Raw genomic sequence first — 25,609 nt, forward strand, 5'->3', positions numbered from 1 at the left:
CCTTACCATGCCCACCAAGCCACGCTCACAGAACCGGTAGTAAAATAAAATTGAATCCCACCACTGCCTGGCAGGGTAACCGAATGCATATCAATTGGCAGTAAACTCACACTGATGTTGTCTGGTTGGGTAATGAAATCATTACCTAACTAGATCTAGTAGTTGCTAAGGTAGCCGACTAGAAACAGACAACTGTGAGTTCTAGTCCTGCCTTAAGCATGAAAGCTGACTGTGTGACTTTGGGCCAATCACTAGGAGACTGAGAGTTTAATTTAGTTTACTTTATTGTCATTGCACCTCGTACAACGAAATCAAACACCATCTTCAGTGCACATCATGACCGTGAAAATAAACACAAACACATATCCTTCACCCTCCACACATTGAATTGAAAAGCCTTGATATTGCATTAATATTGCACTATACAGTAGAATTCAATAGAGTTACTGCCCTGGGATAGAAGCTGTTTTTCAGTCTATTTGTCCATGTTTTTAATTATTCTGTACCGTCTGCCAGATGGTAATAGTTAAAAAAAAAAAAGGGTTCCCAGGATGAGATGGATCTTGGAGAATGTTTTGAACTGTCTTAAGAAAGCAGGAGCTATAAAGCTCTTCCAAAGAGGGGAGAGGGGCAACCAATGATCTTCTGGGCAATGACATTAACCCTCTAGTTCCACTTTGGGCATGAAAGTCTGCTGGGTGACTTTGGGCCAGTCATTGCTCTCTCAGCCCAACCCACCCCACAGGGCTTTTGTTGGGGGTAAAATAGAAGAAGGAAAGACTCTTTGATTTATTTATTTATTTTTTTGCCCCCTTGAGTCATTTATTTTAAAAAACCAAAACAATAAAGGCGGGATAAAACGAAAATAAATACAAATAAACGACTGCAAGGAAACATCCAAGCTCCGGAAGCACCCAGGACTCCAGTGCCCATGACTTTTCCTGAGTACAAGGCACAAAATAAATAAATTACAGGAAGGAGTATTATGGTTAAAGGATAAGAAAAGTATTCTCCTAAGCAGGCGCAACAATTTGGGAGTGAAACCAGGCCCCCTTTGTGGGGCTTGATGTTTATTCTGAGGAAACTCCACAGCCTTCCTAACTCTGTGTTTCTGTGACGCTTCGGATTTTAGTCAGGAGGAAACATTCCCCAAAAATGCGCGCCAAACCTTGGCGATAAAACTTGTGGACTTCAACTCCCAGAAATCCCCAGCCAGCATAGCTGGCTGGGGAATTCTGGGAGTTGAAGTCCACTGGTCTTAAAGTTGCCAAGGTTGGATGCCCCTTGCCTTAGAAGAGGGGTTAAAATGCGATGGGTGGGTTTCTTTTCCTTGTTTGGTCCAGCAGCCCTGCATTCTGCCACATGTGTGTGAGCTGCCTCTTAGGCCCTCCTTCTCCCCCGAAATCAGACACCAAGACTTCTAATCACTCCCCCTGCCAGGAAAAAAAAAAAAAGCAAATAACCCAGCTCCGTCTTTTCTTTTTAAGAACAGATCCTTCTCTCCTCCCTCCCCCCTTTTTTTCCCTCCTCCTTTGAGCATTAATTTTCACCGTCCTTGGCTATACAATGTGACTGGGTGCCTTCCTTCCCCTTCTACTACCATACTTCGGCATTTCTTTTTTAAATAAAGAAAGGACCGTTTGGGTTTCCTGCATCATCCAAAACATGCCATGTATCCCAAGAACGTGGATTGCAAACTTTTCCTTTTGGGTTCACCTCCTTAATATCCAGGCATTTTGCTATGCTAGAAATCCACCCGGGAGATTTGTCTTCCCAGACCAGAAGCAAGGTCAGTAGCTTTTTGTTCTGTTTTGTTTTTTAAATTACAATAACTTGGCTGCCTAAAGCGCAGGAAAATGGGGCATCTTTTCTTCCACATTCCTGCACTCTGAACCTTAAGTTTGCAAAACGAAAGGACTTCCCTCAGCAAGTAAGTGGGTAAAGTTTCTCCTCCTCCGAATTGCTCTTTCGATTTATTTCTGGATTTATTGTATATCATCTGTAACGTTTTTCTTCTCCTGTAAAAAAACCAACAACCAAACCAAACCAAACCAAACCAATCACTGCCCACCTCAGCTCGTTAAGGGAAGGCAGAAATATTCCAGACGATTTAAACCGCAGAGACATTCACAAATCCTACAAAATTGGGGCTTGGTCGAAATTGCAATCATTATCACCCATCCTCCTTGCAGCTAAGTTTCTAAGCTGAAATTACAAAAAATAAAATAAAAATAAAATATGAAATGCTCGTTTTCCTTAGAAAAACCAGCTTCGCTCCAGAAACCACTCTGAATGGGATTTTGAACAACTCTGTTTTTCCAGTTGCAGTTTTCTTTAACGCAGACTGAGTTTGAGCAGTTGATTCATTGGTTTTTTTTTTTTAAAGTGTCTGACTCAAGGAAAAAAGTAATAATGAAGAAAAGGGCTTTGTCTTCCAATTTCAGCTACAAGAAACAGTTTTACTGGGATGAGGTCTATAAGTTGCACAAATTCTGGAAAGCTACCACATGAAAGCTGTTTATTGTTCATAGACGTTTTGCATGAACAAGGAATTGTTTTGACATTTTGGGACCCCCATTTGCAAGCCTGTGGGAATTACACTTAATATACTGATGGGGTTTGTTGATATTTTCACAGCTGTTGATTGTACAATTTGAACAGCATGTTTGATAGTCAGGTGTTCTGGAGATGTTGCACACTTTTTTAATATATAAGTTTTTAAATTAAACATAACAATTCAAAAACACTGAACTTAGTGGAGTCGTTTTGACATAAGTTTTGGTCATCATTGTAGTGAAATATAATAGAATATAAATCTTATATATATTTATACATATATACACACACATATATACATTTACCGTATTTCCCCATGTATAAGCCACCTTTTTTCCAAAATTTTCAAGCCCAAAAAGTAGGGGTGGCATATACAAAGCAGGTACACTTTTTATACGTGAAAAATGCATAAAATAATAAAGTAGGAATAAACTGGTTTTCCAGCAGTATGCTATACTTTTGTAAAAATTGTACGTGATGATACGATTACGAGTGCGGTATGCGATAGAAATGCATACGCTAGGCATTGGCCTGAATGCTTCGTGCCCTACTCGTTCCGATGCGTGGGTGCTAGCGTCGCCGCACCGCTTTAGGCGTCATGACCGGTTGTAGATCTAGACGCGTCGAATTTTGTTTCTTTGTAAATTTTCTTTCTTCATAACTTGTTTCTCTAATAAAATATTTTTTCAAAACTTCACAGTCCAAAAATTGGGGGTGGCTTATACAAAGGGGTGCTTATACATGGGGAAATACGGTATTCATCCTTATTTATATCTTCCAACACTCTTAGTGTTATTTAAGTCTCATGATCACAGATGTCCTCTTAACAATTCTTTTCAATCTTGAACCCTTCCTTTCTGTCTCCACCAATAGTAAAATCCATGCCAAATTCCATAATATTCTGATTCATCTTTATTTTTCATCTCTAGTGTTAGCCTATCCATTTCAGCGCAAGTCAAAATTTTATTTATTACTTTACCTTCACTAGGAATTTCTTTCTCTTTCCACTTCTGGGTAAGAGATGTTGCACATTTTAATGGATTTGATTCTGTTAAGAATCATCTGCAAGGATCACTCTGTTTCTTGAGTTTTGTACAGGTAATCCTTGATTTACAACAATTCATTTAGTGACTGTTCAAAGTTACAACAACACTGAAAATAGTGATAGCAATAGCACTTAGATTTATATACCGCTTTATAGCCCTCTCTAAGTGGTTTACAGAATCAGCCTATTGCCCCCAACAATCTGACTCCTCCTTTTACCCACCTTGGAAGGATGGAAGGCTGAGTCAACCTTGAGCTGGTCAGAATCGAACCATAGACAGTCATCAGAATTAGCCTGCAAGACTGCATTCTAACCACTGTACTATCACGGCAATGGTGGTATTCTACTGGTTTGGCTCGGTTCTGCTGAGCCGGTAGCGGCGATGAGCAGCAGAGACCGAACCGGTTCTCTCCACCGCTCTCTGTTAGGCCCACCCACCTGCCTGGGCTCCCATACTCACCTTTATCCTCTGAATTTGAAGCGCAGCTGCTTTGCACGACACAGAAGAGTCTTGCAGTCTTGCAGGAGGTGAGTTAGAATGCCTCTGTGCCTGCGCCAAGTGCGCTTTTGGTGCACGCACACACATAGTGTGTGCGTGCACGCAAAGTGTACCCACCAAGCCACAGCCACCAAACTGGTGGTAAAAATATTTGAATCCCACCACTGTACCATGGCTCCTAACCCATGACTAAAAACGTGACTTATAACCATTGCAGGATCCCTATGATCACGGGATCAAAATCCAGATGCTTGGCAACTGCTCCTATTTATGATGGAGTCATGTGATCACTTTTAGTGACCTTCTGACAAGCAAAGTCAATGGGGAAAGCATATTCGTGTAATAACCATGTTACTAACTTAAACAACTACAATGATTCACCTGCTACCTAACTATGGTGGCAAGAAAAGTCATAAAATGGGGCAAAACTCACTTAACAGATGTCTCACTTAGCAACATAAATTTTGGGCTCACTTGTGGTTGTCAAGGACCTGTGATAATACCTTAATGATCCAATTGTCCCTCTTCAGATTCGAGTTTTTCATCATAACGTAACCAGCGCAAAACTAGGTCACGTTAAGAAATAAAGACATTTTGTTCCTTCTGTTCTGATTTCAATAGGAGAATGGGAAAAGGCATTAATTCCCCGGCGGAAGCCTCACCTTGTTAACATGGCTGTAATTCGACATATTCTCTAACTTAATTAGATTCAAGCTTTAAAGGGTGACCAGACAGGGCAAATAAACCAGGACATCGTTACCTGCTTTTGTTAATAATAGTAAGTTTGAAGTTTGCCCGTTTATAATGCTAAAGGATCTTTCCTTGTATTGATCCCGTTACTGGTTTGTTCTCTTGCAGGGGAAATGCAGGTACTCCTCATCTTACAACAGTTCATTTAATGACTGACCGTTCAAAGTTACAACAGCACTGAAAAAAGTGACTGATTACTGTTTTTCACACTTGGTCAAAAGTTGGATGCTTGGCAACTGACTCATATTTATGATGGTTGCAGCATCCTGGGGTCATACGATCACCTAAGAGATTGGATTCCCATGTGTCAGAAATGGTGTAGGGTCTCCTGCTTGGGCTAGATGACCTAAAATAGTGATGGCGAACCTTTCCGGCACTGAGTGCCAAACCAGAACAGAACAGGGGAGAGGTAGAGCAAGGCAGAGGTAATTCAGAGGAAGACCCAGGGCCACCCATCCTAGGGCACACAGGGTGGAACAGAGGTGGGAGCAACATGAATTGCGTGGCTTACGGGGGAGGAAGGGCCCTGATTCCCTTCATTAGCTGCAGCTGGGAACTCAGTGTTTAAAAAGGGAAGCTGCGCATAGCAAGTTGTTGGATGCAAATCGTGAATTATTTGGTATTGTCCAAGGTTTATCTGGATTCCTGGAGTCTTCCCAACTGTGTGTGTTTGGCTGCGCTTTCAAGTCTGCCATTCCTTCTCCTGCCCTGTCAAGTTAATTACTGCAGCATGATTTGTTTGGATTTTTAGTTACAGTTTGTAGATACTTTGTTTTCGGACTGAATTTTCTCCACTTAAAGGCTGTTCCTGAGAGAGTTTGTCTCTAGCCGAAGATAACCTGGACCTTGGGGGACAAAGTTGGAGATAATTAAAGGGACTCTTCTTGCTTATTTAAGTGTGTTGCCTTTGTGCCACGCCCCAGGTCATCACATTGCAAGTGGGATTAGATATAAGAAAATGGAAGGAGAGACTCATCTTTATGGAGCATATTTATGGAGAAAATGAAAGATGGGCTATTAACGTGACAGGAAAGGAGAATTATTAGATAGCTTGAGCTTGTCTTCTTTGCCATAACTGGGCTATTCCTAGTCTCATGGCTGCAAATGTTGCTATACTCCATTGGTCAGATTCCTTTCTCCATTTCTTCTAGTTTGGATAGTAAGTACTCAAGATGATTTAAGAATATCTCAGCTAAAAAAAGGTTTGAGTATACTGACTGATTGACATTCTTTTGATTAGCATCCACTATTCATCTTGGAGCTGATCTCAACCCCTGGTGATTTCACAGGCACAACCCTAAGTCACTGCCTTGTTTGGAGCATTTATTTTTATTTCTCAGTCTAGTTCTGCACTTTCACAGTGTAGTTTGTCACTGAAATATTATACAAATAGAACCCTGATTACATTAGTGAGATCATTCAAGGCCAACTAGGTGCTACCATTTGTTAGAAAGATAGCACGAACTACATAAGAGTAAATTATGTGAAGAATATTTTAGATGCAATTCGTCAAAACAAACTACTTGAAGAGGACAAGCTGAACTTTATGGGATCATCATGAAAATATTTTATTTATATATTTGAAATGAAACATAGGAACAAAATATTCTCATGACGACCCCAAGAGTTTCAGCTTGTCCTATGTGTTGTTCATATTGTCCTTTAAGTAATGTAGAAAATAAAAACAGTTTAAGAATTCATTATGCCAATTAAAAAATCATTAAAGTGGAAAGTAAAACACAAACTATTACAAAGCTTGGCTTGTCCTCCAGATATGTTGGCAAGAAATTTTGGAAGCTGTAGCTCTATTATCTGGAGGATCATAAGATGAGGTTAGCTGACCTTAAAGAATGAAATATTTCTTGGAGATTAATTCCAGACAAATGAAGAAACTATGCTAAAACTGAAGAATAAAAAGCTAATCTTTATGATACTGATTAGATCCAGGGGTGGGATTTTACCAGTTCAATAGAACCGGTTGTTACAATTCTGCACAGTTTGGAGAACTGGCAAATTGTGTCCCTGGCTGGCCCCACTCCTCTCCACTCACCCCTCCCTTCCCGTCCCCACCCAGTCAGTCCTTATGGTATTTCTTTTTTTCCTCCTGACATCAGCTGTTCCGATGATCAGCTGTGTTGGGATCCCCTTCGCTGTCTTACTGATTTACCCAGGAGGTTTCCTGAGGCCTAGGAGGCAAAAAACAAAACAAAAACAGAGCGCGGGGGAGGGGTCGCTGAAGAAAAAAGAAGCCACGCCTACCCAGTCACATGGCCACTCCCACCTAGCCACTCCCACTTAGCCATGCCCACAGAACCAGAAGTAAAACTATTTGTATCCCACCCAGATTAGATCCATAATTTATGTATTTATCTGTTTATTAAATTTATTTGCTTCTCATCTTGCCCTGAGACTATTCTGGGCAGCTTATAACAATAAAGCAGGGGGAAAAAAAATGACAAAACATATAAACATTAACAATAGCAAAGGAATAAAACAAAAATAAAAAAAATGGAAGTTAACAATAGCACTAGACTAATATCCTGCTTCACAGTGCTTTTACAGCCCTCTCTAAGCCGTTTACAGAGTCAGCATATTGGCCCAACAATTTGGGTCCTCATTTTATTGACCTCGGAAGGATGGAAGGCTCAGTCAACCTTGAGCTGGTCAGAATCGGACTGCTGGCAGTCGGCAGAATTAGCCTGCAGTACTGCATTCTAACCACTGCACCATCATGGCTCTTGTACAATAATATGCAATTAAAGAGGATGGGTGGAACGGGAACACAAAACGCAGGTGGGAGGTGTGGTCAGCTAATTAGTCCAATAGCCACCTCCAATGTGGAACTCTCCCATTTGGTTCTCAGGCCAATTGGCAGAGCTAGGTCTTCAGGCCTTTCGGAAGGATAGGAGGGTGGAGGCAAATCCCACTCTTGGGGGCGGGATGTTCCAGAGGGCTGGTGTTACAGCAGATAAGGTTCTTCTGGATCCCATCAATCAGAATTCCTTGACTCACGGACCGATAATAAATTAGGATTTTCTGAAAACGTTGGACATTTAAAAGTAAAAACAAGCTTGCTTCACAACTAACTGATCTCACTTAGAATCTGTCATATGGCTATTATTAGAAGCATTGAGGAGAAGGATCTCATTTACCATCGACCTATTGAAATCAGGTCACAATTAATTTAAGGGGCCATTTATTTCAAAAGATATATTTTAAGCAGGATATAAACACAATGTCTCAAACGTGCTTCAGTGGTTCAAATGGTTGAATTTGGCGTGGAAATAATGGTATAACGTTATACACTGTAAATATAATAAACTCTAATATTAATAGTGATCACTTTTTAAATAAAGCTAAGTTTCAACTCTTTTTTTTATTCCCCAGATCAATTTGTTAAAGCGCTGCAAGATTACCAAGTGGTGAGCCCAGAAAGAGTTGATGGAGACGGACATTTTCTCTCCTACCATTTACATCTCCATGCTTCAAACTTCAGAGGGAAAAGAGACTCCAGGAGAAGAGACAGTAAAGCATATTATAAAATTAGGCACAAAAACAAGGATCTCTTCTTCGAATTAACACTTCATCGAGAATTACTGTCCAATAATTATGTTCTGGAAAAGCGCTATGGCAACTATCTTGGTGCTAAGATCTCTCCGAGCACAGACACATCGTGTCACCTTCTTGGGACGGTCATGGATTCTGGTTCCAGGAGTGGAACAGCAGCGATCAGTACTTGCAATGGGCTAGTAAGTGACTGAATTATTCGGAAATCTTTATCACTCTTTGTAACTGTAAAAGGAAAATAATCTGAAACCAGCCCAATTTTAGGAACTATGCGTAAAAAAAGAAACTGATTTTAAAATGGACCCAAATAGCATTATAGGAAGAGTTACCTGGTACCAATAACTGCGGGTTTGTAGGAAATTTTTATCTTGAGGCCAGCTTTAAACTCATCCTATGTTAAGCCATAAGAATTGTGCAGGAATCTGATCAATTATGTATACTTGATGGCTGTTATTCTAGGATTGTTATGCTTTGTGGACTGGTAGTCATCTTTAGAATTTAGAATTCAGAGAACATCACTACTTTCATAAAAGCACCGAGGGAGATGAGTGATTTAGAAATAGGAAGTTAACGTAAAATAATAAAGTAAATAATTGTTATGGAAGGGTTTCTCAATCGCTATTAGAGAAGTCATGAGGATTGAGATTGTGAATATATGACATCCATCCATCCATCAGTCAACAGTAGGCATCTTTAGCAGTGGATACTAGCCTAAACAAAGATGGCAAGTGTGGCCATATGACAGTAAAACTGCACCTCTATTTCTGGGTGTGTGGAATGTGTGCAATAGATGTTAAAAAATGGCTGAGCTTGGATCCTATCGTTACACCTACCATTTGAACCCATTGCTACAGATGCATCTGGATATCATCACATTTGTTTCTTCAGAAGGCAAATTGGAGATGTGGAAGGGAAAACAAAAAAAGCAATAAAACCATAATTTGTCCACAACTTAATTGCAAGGACAACCATTCCTTACATCCTCAGCTATCAAGGTCGGTCTTTGATGGACCTTGGAGCTGACTGCACTAACATAAGGGGACCTTAGGTGACACAGTCAACTAATACCACTCTATGAAGCCTTAGTAAGACCATACTTAGAGTACTCCATCCAGTTTTGGTCACCACACTATAACAAAGATTTTGAGACTCTAGAAAGAAAGTGTGCAGAGAAGAGCAACCAGGATGGTTAGGGGACTGGAGACTAAAACATATGATGAATGGTTGCAGGAACTGGGTATGGTTGGTGAAGGGAAGGACCAAGGGAGTCATGATAGCAGTATTCCAATATTTGAGGGGCTGTCACAGAGAGGAAGGGGTCAAGCTATTTTCTAAAGCACCCGAAGGCCAGACAAGGAATAAATGATGGAAACTGAACAAGGAGAGATTCAACCTGGAAATAAGGAGAAACTTTCTGACAGTGAGAACAATCAACCAATGGAACAGAAGCTGCCCTCTGAAGTTGTGGGAGCTCCATCACTTGAGACTTTCAAGAAGAGATTGGACTGCCATTTGTCAGAAATGGTGTAAGGTCTCCTGCTTGGGTGGGGGTTGGACTAGATGACCCACAAGGTCCCTTCCAACTCTGTTAATCTAATCTAATCTAATCTAATCTAATCTAATCTAATCTAATCTAAAAGTCTAAAATAGATTATGAACTACATTCAGATTCACGTGAAACATACATGCAGGTGTTCCTCAGCTTACAACAGTTCTTTCACTGACCATTTGAAGTTTACAACAGCACTGAAAAAAAGTGATGTAAGACCATTTTTCACACGTATGGCCATTGCAGCATCCCCATGGTAATGGGAACAAAATTCAGATGTATTTTATTTATTTATTTTAGAAAATTTATATTGCTCCCTGCTTCTTATACTGATATAAAAACAATATAAAAGAAAAAAAGAATAAAAAGAAAAATAGGAAAATAATAAATTAGGAAAATAATAATCCCCCACCCCGGCAACAACACATATTCATACAAATCATTTAATGGGTTCCATCCCACTCTGGGTTCCCCAGGCCCACTGACAGAACCATTTGTCAGCACTTTCCGGAAGAGTGTGGGCCAGTCTAATCTCTGAGGGAATGATGTTCTAAAGAGAGGGAGCCACCATGGAGAAGGCCCTTCTTCTGGATCCAGCCAGATATATCTTCCTAAGGGATGGGACCTGCTGTCAGGATTCCAGCAGTTACCCCAATTAAATCATGAATCTCGAGCCAAACTTCCAAAACTTCAAAAGGATTTATTGGGAATTAACATATCCGGCACTGCCTGGGTGTAGCCAACTCTGAGACACATGATTCATAGTCACCCTTGACCCTGTTTTTTTCCCACCCCCTGGGTGTATCATAATTCATATTCTCCAATGGGACACATCCATAGCGAAGAGTCATCAATCCTGTTCTCCAGTTAGATCTTTGCACGGCAGAAGCTTCAGTCACCTAGTTACTATCTCTGAAAAACTATGAATGGTATGCACTTTTGATTTCCAAGCTGTCGCATTGCTCTTTCAAACCCCTTTCCCTCCTCCCTTTCTGTTGGCACCTCTAAAAAGACAATTGAAATATTTTATGAGTTGACACCCGCAACATTCCTTGCCTCCAAGGATACTTGGCAATGGTCTCATATTTGTGACGGTTGCTGGGTTCCCAGGTCACATGATCACATTTTGTGATCATGTGACAAGCAATGTCAATGGGGAAGGCAGATTCACTCAACAACCCATGTTACTAATTGAACAACTGCAGTGATTTGTTTAACAATTGTGGCAAAACAGGTTGTAAAGCGGGGCAAAGCTCACTTACTATCTCACTTATCAACCAAAATTTTGGGCTCAATTGTCATGACCCTGGTGGAGACTGACTCTGAGGAAGAGGAGGAACAGTCAACAGAGAGTGGGAGTGTGGCTCCAGAGGTGGTGGAGGAGGCTGGGGAAGGGCAGAGGCTGGCTGAGCCATCAGAGGAGGATCCAGGCCCTTCCCCTATCCATCCTAGGTCATGCAGGGAGGAGAGGATTAGGGAAAGACGAGGTCTACTCAAGAGAAGATGATCCATGATCCTCCTCATGGCTTGGAGGTGGGAGCTATGTATATGTTTGCAACTGCGTAGTTAGAATTTGCAGGAGTCAATTTAGTGTTCACCTTGAAAGAGGTTTATCTTTGCTGGCGTTCTTCCCATAGACTTCTTCCCATAGTACTTCCCTTTCTCAGTTATTTTCCTGGAGTTTATAATTAGTTATCTTGGCTTGCTTCGGAACTCTCATCAATGCGGTTTGTTTTGGTTTTCTGTTTGCCTCATTATTTACTTTTGTGACTTTAAACTGTGCCTAATAAAACAGTGAAGTTTAAGTTGAAGGCCTTACCGGACTTTAATGTATGTTTTGGGTTTTGGGTTATTTTGAGAGACTACGGGTCATCACACAATTGTGGTCGTAAGTTGAGGGCAGGCTGTATTTGTGCCAAATATAAGAATAGCTTTGTAAGGTTAGAGTGACATTTCACAGAACCTATCTTTAGGTGACCAACATGATAGTTTTTGAAAAACTTGAAAAAGCAGCAATCAGAGGCCCAGCTGTGATGACCCGGAGTGTAACACAAACGTAACAAAACCCAAAACGTAATTAAATGTCCTTTAATGCTTCCAACTTGGCCCCACTGTTCAATAATTCTCAGTTGTTGATAAAACATACTCAAAAATAGTCTTCAAAAGAAAGCAATACAGTCTGAACTTAATGAGCAGATAGAGGTGAAATAAAAAACCCAAAACAAACTACAATGACGAAATTTCCACAATGGTCCAGGAAAAGTAATTACCAAATTCAAGGAGATAACAAGGCACAGTCTGTTGAAAGGATGCCAACCAAGATAACTTCAGCTAAACACTCTTTGCTTCTGGCAACGCTGTGTTTTAACCCTCTTTGTTATATTCTATTCTCCTCAGCTGCAACCAGTGAGGGGGATCATGGCCGCTTCCTCTCTCGTAAGCTAGGCTGTTGCTTTCTCCGTTCCTCCCTGCATGTCCTAGGATGCAGAGGGGACGGGCCTGGTTCTTCCTCTGACTGCCCAGCTGGCCTCTGCCTTCCCCAGCCTCCTCCACAACCTCTGGAGCCACACCTCCACTCCGTCAGCTCTCACACCTCTCCCTCAGAGTGTGACTCTAACAAGCGCATGACACCAGCTGAGCCATGCTTCCAGCTTGGGGTTCAAATGACCTCTTAGACTTGGATGCAACATAGATTCTATAAAGTTATCCAGTCCTTTCTTTATAGCGACTTAAGATCATCCTTCCATGTCTTAGATTCCTTTTCTGTCGTTTCCTTTTCTTCTTTTGGTTCCTTCTTTTTCTCTTGTATAAGAACTAGAGGTTCTGTGTGATGACCCGGGGCGTGGCACATAGTCAAATAAGCAAGAAGAGTCCCTTTATTATCTCCAACTTTGCCCCCAATGTCCAGGTTACCTTCCCAGGAGCAGCCTTTAACTAGAAAATTCAGTCCAAAACGTGGTACATACAGACTGTAACTAAAAATCCAAACAAAGCTACAGTAATTAACTTGACAGAGCAGGAGAAGGAATTGCAGACTTGAAAACCACAGCTAAACACACACAGTTGGGAAGACTCCAGGAACCCAGATAAGCCTTGGACAATGCCAGATAATTCACGATTTGCTTCCAACAACTTGCTGTGCTCAGCTTCTCTTTTTAAACACTGTGTTCCCAGCTTCAGCTAATGAAGGGAATCAGGGCCCTTTCCTCTCCCGTAAGCCATGCAACTCATGTTTTTCCCTTTTCCATTCCATCCTGCGTGCCCTAGGATGAAGAGGGGGTGGCCCTGGGTCTTCCTCTGAATTCCCCCTGCTTTGCTCTACCTCTCCCCTACTCTGCCCAGCTGGACTGTGTCCTTCCCCAGTTTCTTCCACAGCCAACAGAGCCACACTCCCACTCCCTATCAGCTGTTCAGCCTCCCCCTCCGAATCAGATTCCGGCAGGGGCATGACATTCTGCTACAGAGCTGCTGATCCCTATTTTTGCAGCTTCTTAAGATGTTAGCCCTTCAAAGTAGGCAAATTTAGGAAACGGATTATGAAGAGTTTTGAAATGCATTGATGTTTGGGGTTTCATAACAGAACATTGAAAGCCTGTCTAAGCTACTCTCAGCTTCAACAGATACCCAACACAATCAAGGTGGAAGTGTGCTGAGTTTCTTTCCCACACTTTCTACTTTCCCGGGACTCAATTCTCTTTTCTGTAACCGCCGGGCATTCCCTTCCTCCTTCTGTGAGTCAAACCCAAATTCTGTCACTGGGACCTATTCCAGCCTTAATTACTGAAAATCCATGATTTCTGTTCTTTTAAGACAGGAAATATGAAAATCACAGAAGACCAACAGCCTTAACCTCAACTTCCCAAGAAAAAACAACAGAAGAACCACGCTTTGCTCATTCATTAGACTTAGTCATATGTTCTCCTTCATCATCTGATGATGTCCTGATGGCCAAAATAAGGACGCAGATTGTTGAGGGCAACAGACTCCCATTGTAAATGGTTCAGAGAGTTCTGTAAAACACCATGGGGTGGTATGTAAATCTAAGTGCTATTGCTATTGTTATTGCTATCGTCTTAAGTCATCGTGGTTCTCAAGGAAACTTGTGATGCTTCTGGCTCTACTATAAATTGCTGTCCCTCTCTGCCATCTCCAGATACTTGGGGATGTGGCAATTGTAATAAGCACTATAGGTATAGGCATTTGGAGGAAACCTTAACAATATCATGTGTATCATGATGTCATTGTGAAATTACACACTTTGTGTCATTTGTGCAATAATGTCATAACACACGTGATGTCCTTTGTCTCCAGAGATGCTCAGGATTAAAAGTTTGCAGTCCCAACCTACCAGGGGACTGTCAGATTTTGGAAAATCTGCTCTCTTTTAATATTAAATGTCAAGGGTCCTTTTGTGGCCATGCATTTCTTTGACATCTAGATAATTTGGGTTTCTATCACTACGGTAACCTGATTTATACACTCTGAAAATTTGAGGCACTGTCTTATGAGGCAGGAAAAGAAAGACAAAATTTCTCTTGAATTTTCAAAACAAGGCATTCGGGTTGGGTCAAAGCCAGCCAGAATATCTGGAATGTGGAGAACGATTTGAGTTTGGGCCTAGTCCCTAGTCAAAAAAAGAGACTGCGCTTAGTGAGTTGGCAAACAGCTGCAGCCTGCCAAATTCCAGCCCCAAGTATGTTCTTGATCCTTAGCTCTTCCTTCTTTCCACAGATTAAACAAAGCCAGTGTAAACATTTGAGAACATTTCCCTCCTTTTGGCTTCCACCCCATTAGGGAGAAATGAAAAAGCTTTGCTTCCCAGCAGGTCTGTAAAATCTCCTGTGTTCAAAAGCATACTTGAAAAGAGGGCCTGGTATGGATGGAAACATCGCCTGTCTTTTTTTTTTGTGTGTGTGCAAGTTTTATTTGAGTTTTCACAAAAAGAAAAGAAATACAAGTAAAACATCTTTTTTGAAAGCAGCATAATCCCGGGTTACATCTCTTTGTACAGACACAAATTCAAGTTCATGCTCATTTTTATATTCCATTCCATATCTTATTACTATTCTACATTTTCTACATAGCTTCTCCCCTCTTTTAACTTTCTTAATTTTATTTTATTTATTTCATCTCAATTTAAATCATTGTACTTATATTCTTTGTATGTCCTGTTTCAACTGTCTGCTATCTTTTCTCATTAAATAAAATTTCTCCTGTAATCACTGATTGGAGTATGACGCCTTTATAACTTTCCCCTAAAATTATAACACTTAATATAATACATAACTTCCATTCGGATTCTGCTTGGCACATTCTAAAACTACACATTGTATTCTTGAAAAAGAAAAAAATATATACATGTATAATATAATTAAAACAACAATCTGTTCCAATTCAATTCTGTCATTAATATTAATATTCATTTAAATCTTAACATTTTGCACATTACTTTTCAGATAAATATCATACTTCTATGGGAACAATTATAAACTTTCCATAGTTAATTCCCCCCCCTTCACTTATATTTTATAAAACATTAATTAATTAAAATGTTCCTGTTCCTTCCTAATTAAATTTTCTCATTTATTTTATTTCATTTATTTTATTCACAAACATTTCCCCAAACCACAACAACTACTTTATCCCTCTTTTTAATCATATGTTGTTTCCAATTTTCTAAAATTATTTCTATTACAAATATAACAGTACAATCTTATGTACCTTCACAGAATCCCTTTTTCAGTTAGATTTTCACCCATTATCTCTAAATAGGTCCTGTTTCTTTACATCTTGCTCCAAACCTTTGTAACTTCTCTTCCTTTCCTTCTTCCCTCTCTTTTTCTCTCTCCCCTTTTTACCCCTTTATCTCTCCACCTCTATTTCCCTCTTCTGTATTCCCCTTTTCTGTTGCTTTCCAACATTATATCCACTTTTCAAATTATTTTTCCCTTCTTTGGCTGTTTTTTTAGGTCTTAAATTCTCCATTCTCTTTCCCTCCTTTCCCCTTTCTTCCCCACATAAAATTGCTTGTTCATTAAAGATGGCTTCTTCTTTGTCCCAATCTTCTTGTTTTGCAGTCTTTTCTTGTTGTTTCTCGTAGTTGCAGATCTAAGAATTGAAAAACGTAGTTGCATTTCTAAGAATTGAAAAACGAAGCCAAAAGAGCCCTTCCCTTCTTGTGCATCTTCTTTGTATTTTTTAAGTTCCATTTTCAATTCATCCAGAAATGATGCCATTGTAAAAAAATTTAAACAACCACCCGATTGATTTTAGTCATTCAAATATAATAACCAAAAATCCAAAAGTCACCAGACAGTCCAAATACACACAGCTGTTTCTTTTTGCACTTTCTTTTTTTCCACTTTCTCTTCCTGGGGTTACTATTTAGTTGCAAAATCTCAGTTAAAATGTATCTTTTAGAAGTCTTGTTGAAGTTTTACTTTAGATTTTTTTGAAGTCCAGGCAGTCTCCTCCCTCCAGATCCTGCCCTTATTCTTTTCCTCTCCCTTCCTGCTTATAAAAGAAAAAGTTTTTAATGTCCAGAAATCTTTATTGTCCCTTTGGCTTTTAGTTATATTTTCAGCTTAATTGCCTATTGATGCCAAAACGTATTTTCCCGATTTCTTATTTAAGTCTCTTAGTTGTCAATGTAAGGAAGGAGAGAGAAGAAAAAAAACCCTTTCCCTTTTCATTTTCTTCGCTGCTTCCGACCTTCTTTGGGAGCAATGTTATCTTTTGTAAAATTTAAATTCCAGGGTACCTTAATTGTTGTTTTTTCAGCTTTACCCGGTCAGCCAAAACTTTCACTTCTTATCTTCCTTCTGCACTTTCTTTTCCGGTTGAGTTCTTCTTTGAGGCGGCCATTTCTGACCGCCGCTCCTACCGGCTTTGGGAAAGGGAGTTTGGCCAGCTGAAGAGGAGAGATGCGGCTCTCCTCGACCCTGCTGCCAGTCTCCCCCTTCTTCACCACCTCTATGGGGTGGCTTAGCCTCGACGCCAGCCGGCTCGGGGTGCTCCAGCGGCAAGCCCAGGCAGAAACTGCGCACGATCACGGATTTCTGTCTGTCGCCGAAGCCCTTCAAACCGGAAGTTGGAAACATCAGCTGTCTTGTTTTAGCTCTGTACAGGTAACCATCATAAAAGGTACCTTGAGAAAACCTTCAATTAGAAATATCGAAGAGTTTAGTGTCAAACATTGCCAAGAAAAAAGGCAAGCATCAAAATGCAATGGCAAAGTCTGGGACACTCCAGATGTGCTGGACTACCATTCCCATAATTTTCAACATAGTTGGAGAAAACTGACATAAGTTTTGTTTTACGCAAACTGCATACTGATTCATCAGGAACCTATTCCTGTCTCCTATTAATAACAAGCCTTGAGGTTTTCAAAGGGGTTCTGAATAAAACTGTATTTTTTAAAATTTGCAGCCCAAATTTTAAAGGTACAATTGTTATTTTGGTGGTGGTGTAATTGTGGCTGTGGTTGTGTGGCATTGTGGCAGTAACCAGGATACCACAATGCTTTTGCAGAGTAGTATCTTGGCTTGGCAAGGTACTAGTCCTGTTATAGCTTGCACTTGGCTTGCACCCTTCCCAAGTTGGCCAGAGGAGGGTGAGCTGCTTCATACTAGAGAGAAAGAAAGGTGACTGATTCTTCCTGCAGGATCAGCCAAGGTTCCCTCCCTTCCTGAATCTGCCTTGCAAGTGGGCGCCAGAACAGGAAAGTTCAGAGCCATCAGGAATCTGACTGCCTGCACAGAGCACCAGCTCGTCTCCCCACATAAGTGGTACCTATCTATCTACTTGCATAACTGTTAAGTGGACAGAAGCTGAGGCGAGTGACAGGAGCTCACCCTGCCACACAGTGCTTGGGCTCAAACCACTAGAGCTGAAAACATCTCCAGCACCCGTAAGTCACTGAGCCACTGTGCCTCTTAGGAGTACAATGTACACATACTTCTTTGTACCTTTAATTTCTCTTTCTGTGCATAACCTACTGCTTCTTAGTCTTACTATTTCTGCTGCATACTTGTTTGTTTGTTTGTTTATGGAAATTTATATTGCTGCCTTTTCGCACATGGCGACTCAAGGCAGCTTACAGGAATATAAAAACCTCATATATAAAACAATAAAACAAATAAAAGAGAATAATCACACAACAAATTAATAAAATAATATAATAGCAACCCCCCCAATCCCCACCCCAGTGACAACACATCACACAAACCATTTTATGGGCTCCATCCCACTCTGTGTTTCCCCAGGCCCATTGGCAGAACCAGGTCTTCAGCACCTTCCAGAAGAGTGTTAGAGTGGGGTCCATTCTAATCTCTGGAGGAATGATGTTACAGAGAGAGGGAGCCACCACAGAGAAGGCCCAAATCTCCCTCAGGGATGGGACCCACAACAATCCTTATCTCCCTGCTCTGGTATTACGTCAATCATGAGTCTAAGAGAAAAATTTAAACCTATAACCTAGAGCTTCCTGGAAATATTGAGGGAATACCTTCACAAACAAATACACACACACACAAACACACACATATAAACATGCATGCAGGTGTTCCTCGACATATGAACACTGTTGGGTCCAGAATTTCCATTGCTAAGCGAGACAGTTGCCAAAAAAGCTGTGGCTGATTTTTATGATCTTTTTTTGTCATGTTTAAGGGAATCACTGCCATTGTTAAGGGAATTGTGTGTTTCTTCAGCAAATCCAGTTTCTCCCATTGACTTTGCTTGGTGGAAACCAGCTGGGAAGATCACAAATAGCAATGATATGACCCCAGGATAATGTAACCTCTGTGAAAATAACCCGGTTGCCAAGTGCCGAAATTTCGATCGCATTATTGGGGCCACTGCAATGGTCACAAATGTGAGGACTGGTCATAAGTCACTTTTTTCAGGGCTGTGTAACTTCAAATGCCTGCTAAACAAATGGTTGTAAGTTGAGGACTAGCTCTTAAACATACACACACGCACACACGGACATACTCACATCTTGATTTAGAATACAGGTAATCCTTGAATTACAACCACAGTTGAGCCGGAAATTTATGTTGCTAAGTGAAACATTTGTGAAGTGAGTTTGCCCCATTTTACAACTTTTCTTGATACCATTGTTAAGTGAATCATTGCATTTGTTAAGTTAGCAGCATGGTTGTTAAGTGAAGATGGCTGTCATGCCCTTGGTAGAGGCAAACTCTGAGGGAGAGGAGGAACAGCCGACAGGGAGTGGAAGTGTGACTCTAGAGGTTGTGGAGGAGGCTGGGGAAGGGCACAGGCCGGCTGAGCAGGCAGAGGAGGATCCAGGCCCATCCCTTCTTCATCCTAGCACATGCAGGGAGGAGCGGAGAAGGAAACAACTTGGCTTATGAGAGAGGAAGCGGCCATGATCCCCCTCATTGGTTGCAGCTGGGGAGAATAATATCAAAGAGAGAGGGTTACAACACAGCACTGCCAGAAGCAAAGCGTGGGCTGAAGTTATCTTGGTTGGTGTCCTTCCAACAGACCATGCCTTGTTATCTCCTTGAAGTTGGTAATTACTTATCCTGGTCCGTTGTGGAAATTTTGTCATTGTAGTTTGTTTTGGGTTTTGTATTTCACCTCTATCTGCTCACTAAGTTCGGACTGTACTGCTTTCTTTTGAAGATTATTTTTGAGTACATTTTATCTCCAACTGAGAATTATTGAACAGTGGGGCCAAGTTGGAGGCATTAAAGGACATTTATTTACATTTTGGATTTTGTTACGTTTGTGTTACACTCCGGGTCACCACAATGGCTTCCCCCTTGACTTTGCTGGTCAGAAGGTTGCAAAAGGGGAATCACATAACCCTGGGACACTGCAACGGTCATAAATATGAATCACATATTTGAATGTTGATCATGTGACCATGGGAGTGCTGCCACAGTTGGAAGTGTGAAAAATGGTCATAAATCACTTTTTTCAGTGCTGTTGCAACTTTGAACAGTCATTAAATGAACTGTTGTAAGTCAAGGACTACCTGTAGTGTATTTTAAAATGGCTTGCAAGGCTAATTTAAATCCAAATATAATGTCAAAAAGAAGATTGTATATATGGATTCTTTTTAAAAAAAAAAACGCATATTAGACTTCCAGTTTATCCTTTTAACATCTCTTGAATATCTGCCCAGCCCAGGTCCAATGGTGTTAATTCCAGATTATGAAATCTATTTGTAAGTCTTCAGTTGTTAGGAAAATATTCTCTCTACGTGCTCATGGACACTCTTGCTATATTAATGAATTCCCCTCAGGTAGCCTAGTAGACAATAGGACCTGTGTATTTTTCAAGAATTCAGTTTGCTAATTAAAGAATTTGATATTTCAATGATTCCCATGTTTCTGTTTCTGTTTTTCATTATAGTAAATGACATTTGAGAAAAGTTTTCCCTCGCTTTCCTGTAGAGAAGATCGAAGTGGTTTATATGGTATAAAAATGTTAATTAGGCTTGAAGGAATAATCAGAAAGAGGCTATTTCCTAGGTAATCCTTGCTTTCTGAGCTAAATCTTTACAAGCATTTCCTACCACTTTTGCATGGTCAGTAGGCTTTGAAAAATTCTGTTGAGTGGGGAAGAGAAATCAACCTGTGGGAAGAAATATCGATCTGATTCAGTTCCAAGCCAGGAGAAAGACACTGGAAACATGGAGGCTGATTGGAAAGATGGAAGTGGGCAGCTGGCCACATGGAGTTGAGTGTGGGGTTTGTTTACACCTTCTCTTGGGCTTTGCACTTGAGCTTCCTGTTCCTGCGCAAGAACATGTCTTCTATTGGCTGTTGTCAGACTCCCATGAGGCCATGTAAGGGTCATATCTGGCTCTATAGACAAAGTACAAATCCTAGGAGTTTGTCTGAACTAAGTTTGGTTGAAATTTCTGAGGGTGACGCAATGAAGGTGCGTTGGGCAATTCCTATTGTGGCTGAGGGCTAATCCTACCTTTCTTCAGGCCTTACTACAGGGAATTTCAAAATTGAACTGATTTCTGCCTGCAGTATTTGCTTTGCCTATGAATAGAGCTACCTAGATACTTGGCTTCTTTCAATAAACTCTTTATCACTTAAGTGCTGATATCTGCTGAGGGCTGTTTTAAAAAGTGGGGGCTCCTTCCTCCCTCTTAAAAAACATGTTTTTCCATTTCTCACCCAGGGAAATATAATATTCTGCCTTTTTAATATTTCTCAAAATATTTCCTTCTTCTAGGAGAGGGGTGGATGCTTACTTTCTACAAACCCCACAGACCTTTAGCCTTAGACCTGCTTCTGAGGTTTGAAAGCATGGGAATAATAACACCTTGCATTCAACGAGACCCATTACTCTACAGACCTGGCTCAGATCAAAGCAAAACAACACTGCTGGCCCTTACATGGCAGTGTTGTTTTGAAAGACGACGCATCCTTTTCATTGTTTTCCATGGTCACAGATGGATAAACCATGGAAATTGACGAAGAGGCAAGGACAAAGGTCACATTCTCCGTCTGTCCTTAGACATTTTTGATCATGGAAACGAAAGTTTCAACTTCCCTTTGCAACCAAGCACCAATAGAATATTGCGTTGTTTTTCTTCTTCTTTTGCATCTGTGTCACCGAAGTCTTTGCAACAACCCAACTCTTTTTTTTTTTTTTGGAAACTACTTTCCACAGGAGGTGAGAGTTATTTTCCGAATGAACCACCCTTTCCTTCCCCTCCCTGAAAAGTTCAATCCCAGTTCACCACGATTATCTTGCCATTGTAATGCTCCTATCAGGTCCATCTTCACTTTCATGGAATAACTTCGGAGTTCTATTAGCATGTAAGGAAAAAAAACGTGGCTATTAGCTGTTAGGATTTCCAGTTGAAGATGCAATGTTGGGAGTTGGGTAAGATAACTCTTCATGAACACATAACAGGGACTTGTAATGGAAAGCAATTAGGAACCACCCCAGCACAGGGCAATGCCATTTCAAGTCAAGGAATGGGAAGGCCAAGATCTTCTTTCATTATGGTTGATGGTGTGTCCTGTTTTCTCAATGGAAGGAATTCTTGGCTCACTCCCCCGTCCAACTTTGGAGAATCCACTGTAGCCGCATAGCTGCACAATTTGATTAAAAAGACCCAATATAGGCTTGTTGTCATGCTAGCATTAAGAGTTTGGAGGGGCAACCGAACTTATCCACTGCAGCAATCATAGAAACATGGGGAGTTGCTAGAAAGTTGCCATACTTCTATTGTTAGGATGGAGATGTGTGTTTAAGACACAGCTCTGAAGAGGTGGAATGAGGCACTCAATTACTGGCTGGCAAATGAGCACTGTTGACCATTTTCTGTGCTCAAACGTTGGTTCCAATTGATTCTCCGTGCTAGACACATAAAATGTCTATGCTTGATGTCCTGATGGCCAAATAAATATAATAATGGTCAAGCCAGTCCAGATCAGTCTGTGTTTTAAATTAGAAGAAGGAAAAGTTGATTCACCTGGGAGAATCCATCATACCTATAAACTTGCTAGTTAATTCTCTCAGCTGCAGTTCCCCCCCCCCAAAAAAAAACAAATTCCAGTTTTTCCAAGAACTAGTTTTTCCAAGTCTAGTTTCCTCAGGAGAATGGAATTCCGGGATGTGATGGAAAAATCATTATCCCAACTTCTAGGTTTTAGAGAAATTTAATTAATAGATTGATCACATGCACTCCAAGCATTCTGTAAGCCTTGCTGGCATATTTTTGCTGATGTTTAGAGGTTAGATACAAGCCAGTCAGTTCAATAACAAAGAATATGAAAATATCATGAAGGTGAACATCAGGTTTTTAAGAGCTATTAAGTTCAACCAGTTCATAATTTCTAATCTTTATGACAGCGTTGGAGTTCTACCGAGGACTTCATAATGAAAACTGATCTGAGACTTCATTAAAATTTATTATCATGTTTGCAGGTTCACATTTGTGAACATGTTTGCACCTGCTTATTTCTCCCAGGAACAGAGACAATTTACAACAGATGGTATTGTGGTATTACTATATTATGTGAACTTATTTGAGAAAAAGCAGATAGTACAAGGAAGTTTGGTTTGTTCCCATTTTGTTCCCTGGGTTATCCCTCTTCAAATAAACAAGAGTTCTTAGTTTCCATTACATGCTATATAAAGCATACTGAGCTGTAACTAATGGTGCTTATCCGCTGGGTAAGGTGTATCTGTTTTTATTTGGTCACAAGAGGTTGTCCTTTGTTTGTCTTCAGCGTGGAACCTGAGATACCTACCAGTTTTTTATGGAGATGCTCAATCATCCAGATCATGGTTGTCCCAAAGGTGCTTTTTCAAGAGGCAACTGAACTTTCTGGTTTTTCTTTGAAGACATTTAGCTTCTCATCCAAGAAGCTTCTTCAGCTCTGAATGTTGTGTTAGTTGTGCCTTCTTTATGAATTCTGTGACCAGTTCCAATACTTCTGTTAGGTAGAAGTGATGTCAACCAGTGGTGGGATTCAAATTTTTTTACTACCGGTTCTGTGGGTGTGGCTTGGTGGGTGTGGCAGGGGAAGGATACTGTAAAATCTCCAGTCAGAGGTGGGATTTGCCGTTTCTCTGAACTAGTCAAAATTTCTGCTACCGGTTCTCCAGAACTAGTCAGAACCTGCTGAATACCACCTCTGTATGGCACACATGCAGGAAGTGGCACGCCGTTGCCCATTGCTCTTCCAGGTTCTGGCGTGCACCAGCCAGCTGGTCTTTACATGTGTGGGAGTGCCGGAAACCTCTTGGCAAGGCATGCACGCTGGCCATCTGGCCTTCTGGTTTCTAATGTGCATGCGTGCACGAAGACCAGCTGGCTGGCATGCGCATTTCAGCACTTGGTTCCTTTTTGGCACGTGCATGCTCCCGTTTTGGCACTCGGTGCTGAAAAGGTTAATCACCAATGTCCTATACCATTCCAGACAAATGGCTGTCCAGTCTCTTCTTGAAAGCCTCCAGTGATGGAGTACTAGCAACTTCTGAAGACAAGCCGTTCCACTGGTTGATTGTTCTCGCTGTTAGGAAATTTATCCTTATTTCTAAATAAGTGTGGGTCTAGATAAGCAATCTTCCTATTAGCAATTGTATTTATTTACCAGCTGTCAAACTGGTACCTGTGTTTGCATCATATGTTTCCAAAATACCAAAACAGATTTTTTCACATTTTCTCCTCTAAATCTGCACTTCTCTTTTCTGTTAGGCATATTTAGTAATGGCATATTTAGTAACAGAACAAGTGTCACAATTGATCAGAATTGAGAGTGGATGCCTTGTGATTGCCTATCAATAAGTATCTGTGCAGCAGGCTGATTTTTTTCCTCCTAACTGGCAATCAATGAACCTCTTGCTGCATATTCCGTCATCAAAATAAGATAAATTTCCTCTATTATTATCCATGAAATTTATTCTGGTGTTGCATAAAATAGAAACAATAAAGCAGAGAAAAACCTTTTTCCATAATAAGAAGTTTTCTTACCCAAAGTGAGTCTGTTTATTTACTAAATCTATAACATCTCTCGATGGCATACAGATTTAAAAACAGAATTTAAACAAAGGAAAACATCCCCCAGAACACAAATATTCAAACTGACATATGAAATCCCACAAGAGGCTTTTTGCTGTATAACCTAATGCCTAGGGGAAACAGCCAGATTTTCAAAGACTTGTCAAACTCTGTCATAACAATATTTCAGGTAAATCATATAATGAAACCTGGACCAGCATATATTCACAAATCTTGTTTTCTCCTGTCTATGAGTGGTGTGTAAATACTTGTCCTTTTATTCAGAAATCTATCAAATTCAAGAGAATTGTATACCACTAAAACTCTTGTGTCTTATTTGTTTGTAACCTTAATTGGGCAAAACAGTGTGTCATAGGGCAACAATTATAGAACCAAGTTACTTCTAATTGGCTAAACTATAGAATGCTGGAACCCCCTGACTCTATGGGAATGAATTTTGGGAAAGTTGTGGTTGCATCAGAGTGCTATGCTGGGGCTGTTTTAGCACTGCTATTTGACTTTCAAGGACTTTCAAATTTCTGCTACAGTATTAAACTGCCTCAAAATGTAGAGTAATCCTTGTGGAGTCTGTTTACTGACCTGGCATTTCTACTGATATTTATTCAATGCATGATTAAATATAAGAAACTTAGCAGGTTATCATGAAGCCCAGGTGGGGAAAAAAAAAGAGCAGTAGAGAATGTCATTTCTTGCCACACTTAGCACTTCCAGCAAGTGCTGGATTTCAGCAATTTGTCAAATCAACCCAGCATGGCTCTTTCTAGCTGTGCTCTGATAGATCTCTGGAGAAAGCATTGCCAAGATTTATTCTTTAATTAGAACTATCAGAGCTTGGAGCTGAGGTTTTGGGTTTTTTTAATAGCAGCTCAGTTCTAACAGCTAAGTGTGATCCATGCTCCTGAATCGTTACAAAATAGGCAATAGTTCATGTTGGAGAATTGGTCTTCTTGAAGCAAGATCCCTCGGTAGAAGCTGTGGCATTGAGATATGTAGTTATTCATACTTTTTCTGCTGCTGATTCCTGAACATTTTGGGAAAACTCTTAAAAACCTAAAACGGCAATAGACTGTTGGCTTACAACAGTTCATCTGAGAGTGCAAATAAGAGTGAAAA

The 25,609-nt window shown here is 40.5% G+C and overlaps 1 protein-coding gene across 1 annotated transcript in view; it reads left to right on the plus strand.

The window, feature by feature from the left end:
• The first annotated feature begins 1,509 nt into the window (after positions 1-1,509).
• Positions 1,510-25,609, plus strand: part of ADAMTS12 (ADAM metallopeptidase with thrombospondin type 1 motif 12) — a 164,471-nt gene continuing 140,371 nt past the window's right edge. Inside the window, exons 1-2 of the mRNA XM_087927399.1 lie at positions 1,510-1,789; positions 8,238-8,599. Of these exons, the coding sequence (XP_087783525.1) occupies positions 1,666-1,789; positions 8,238-8,599 (486 nt within the window). The 5' untranslated portion in view covers positions 1,510-1,665. The remainder of the gene's footprint in view (positions 1,790-8,237; positions 8,600-25,609) is intronic.

Source organism: Pseudonaja textilis, chromosome 2, assembly GCF_049901715.1.
Source record: "Pseudonaja textilis isolate UNSWEBS1 chromosome 2, rPseTex1.2, whole genome shotgun sequence".
NCBI classification, from domain to species: domain Eukaryota; kingdom Metazoa; phylum Chordata; class Lepidosauria; order Squamata; family Elapidae; genus Pseudonaja; species Pseudonaja textilis.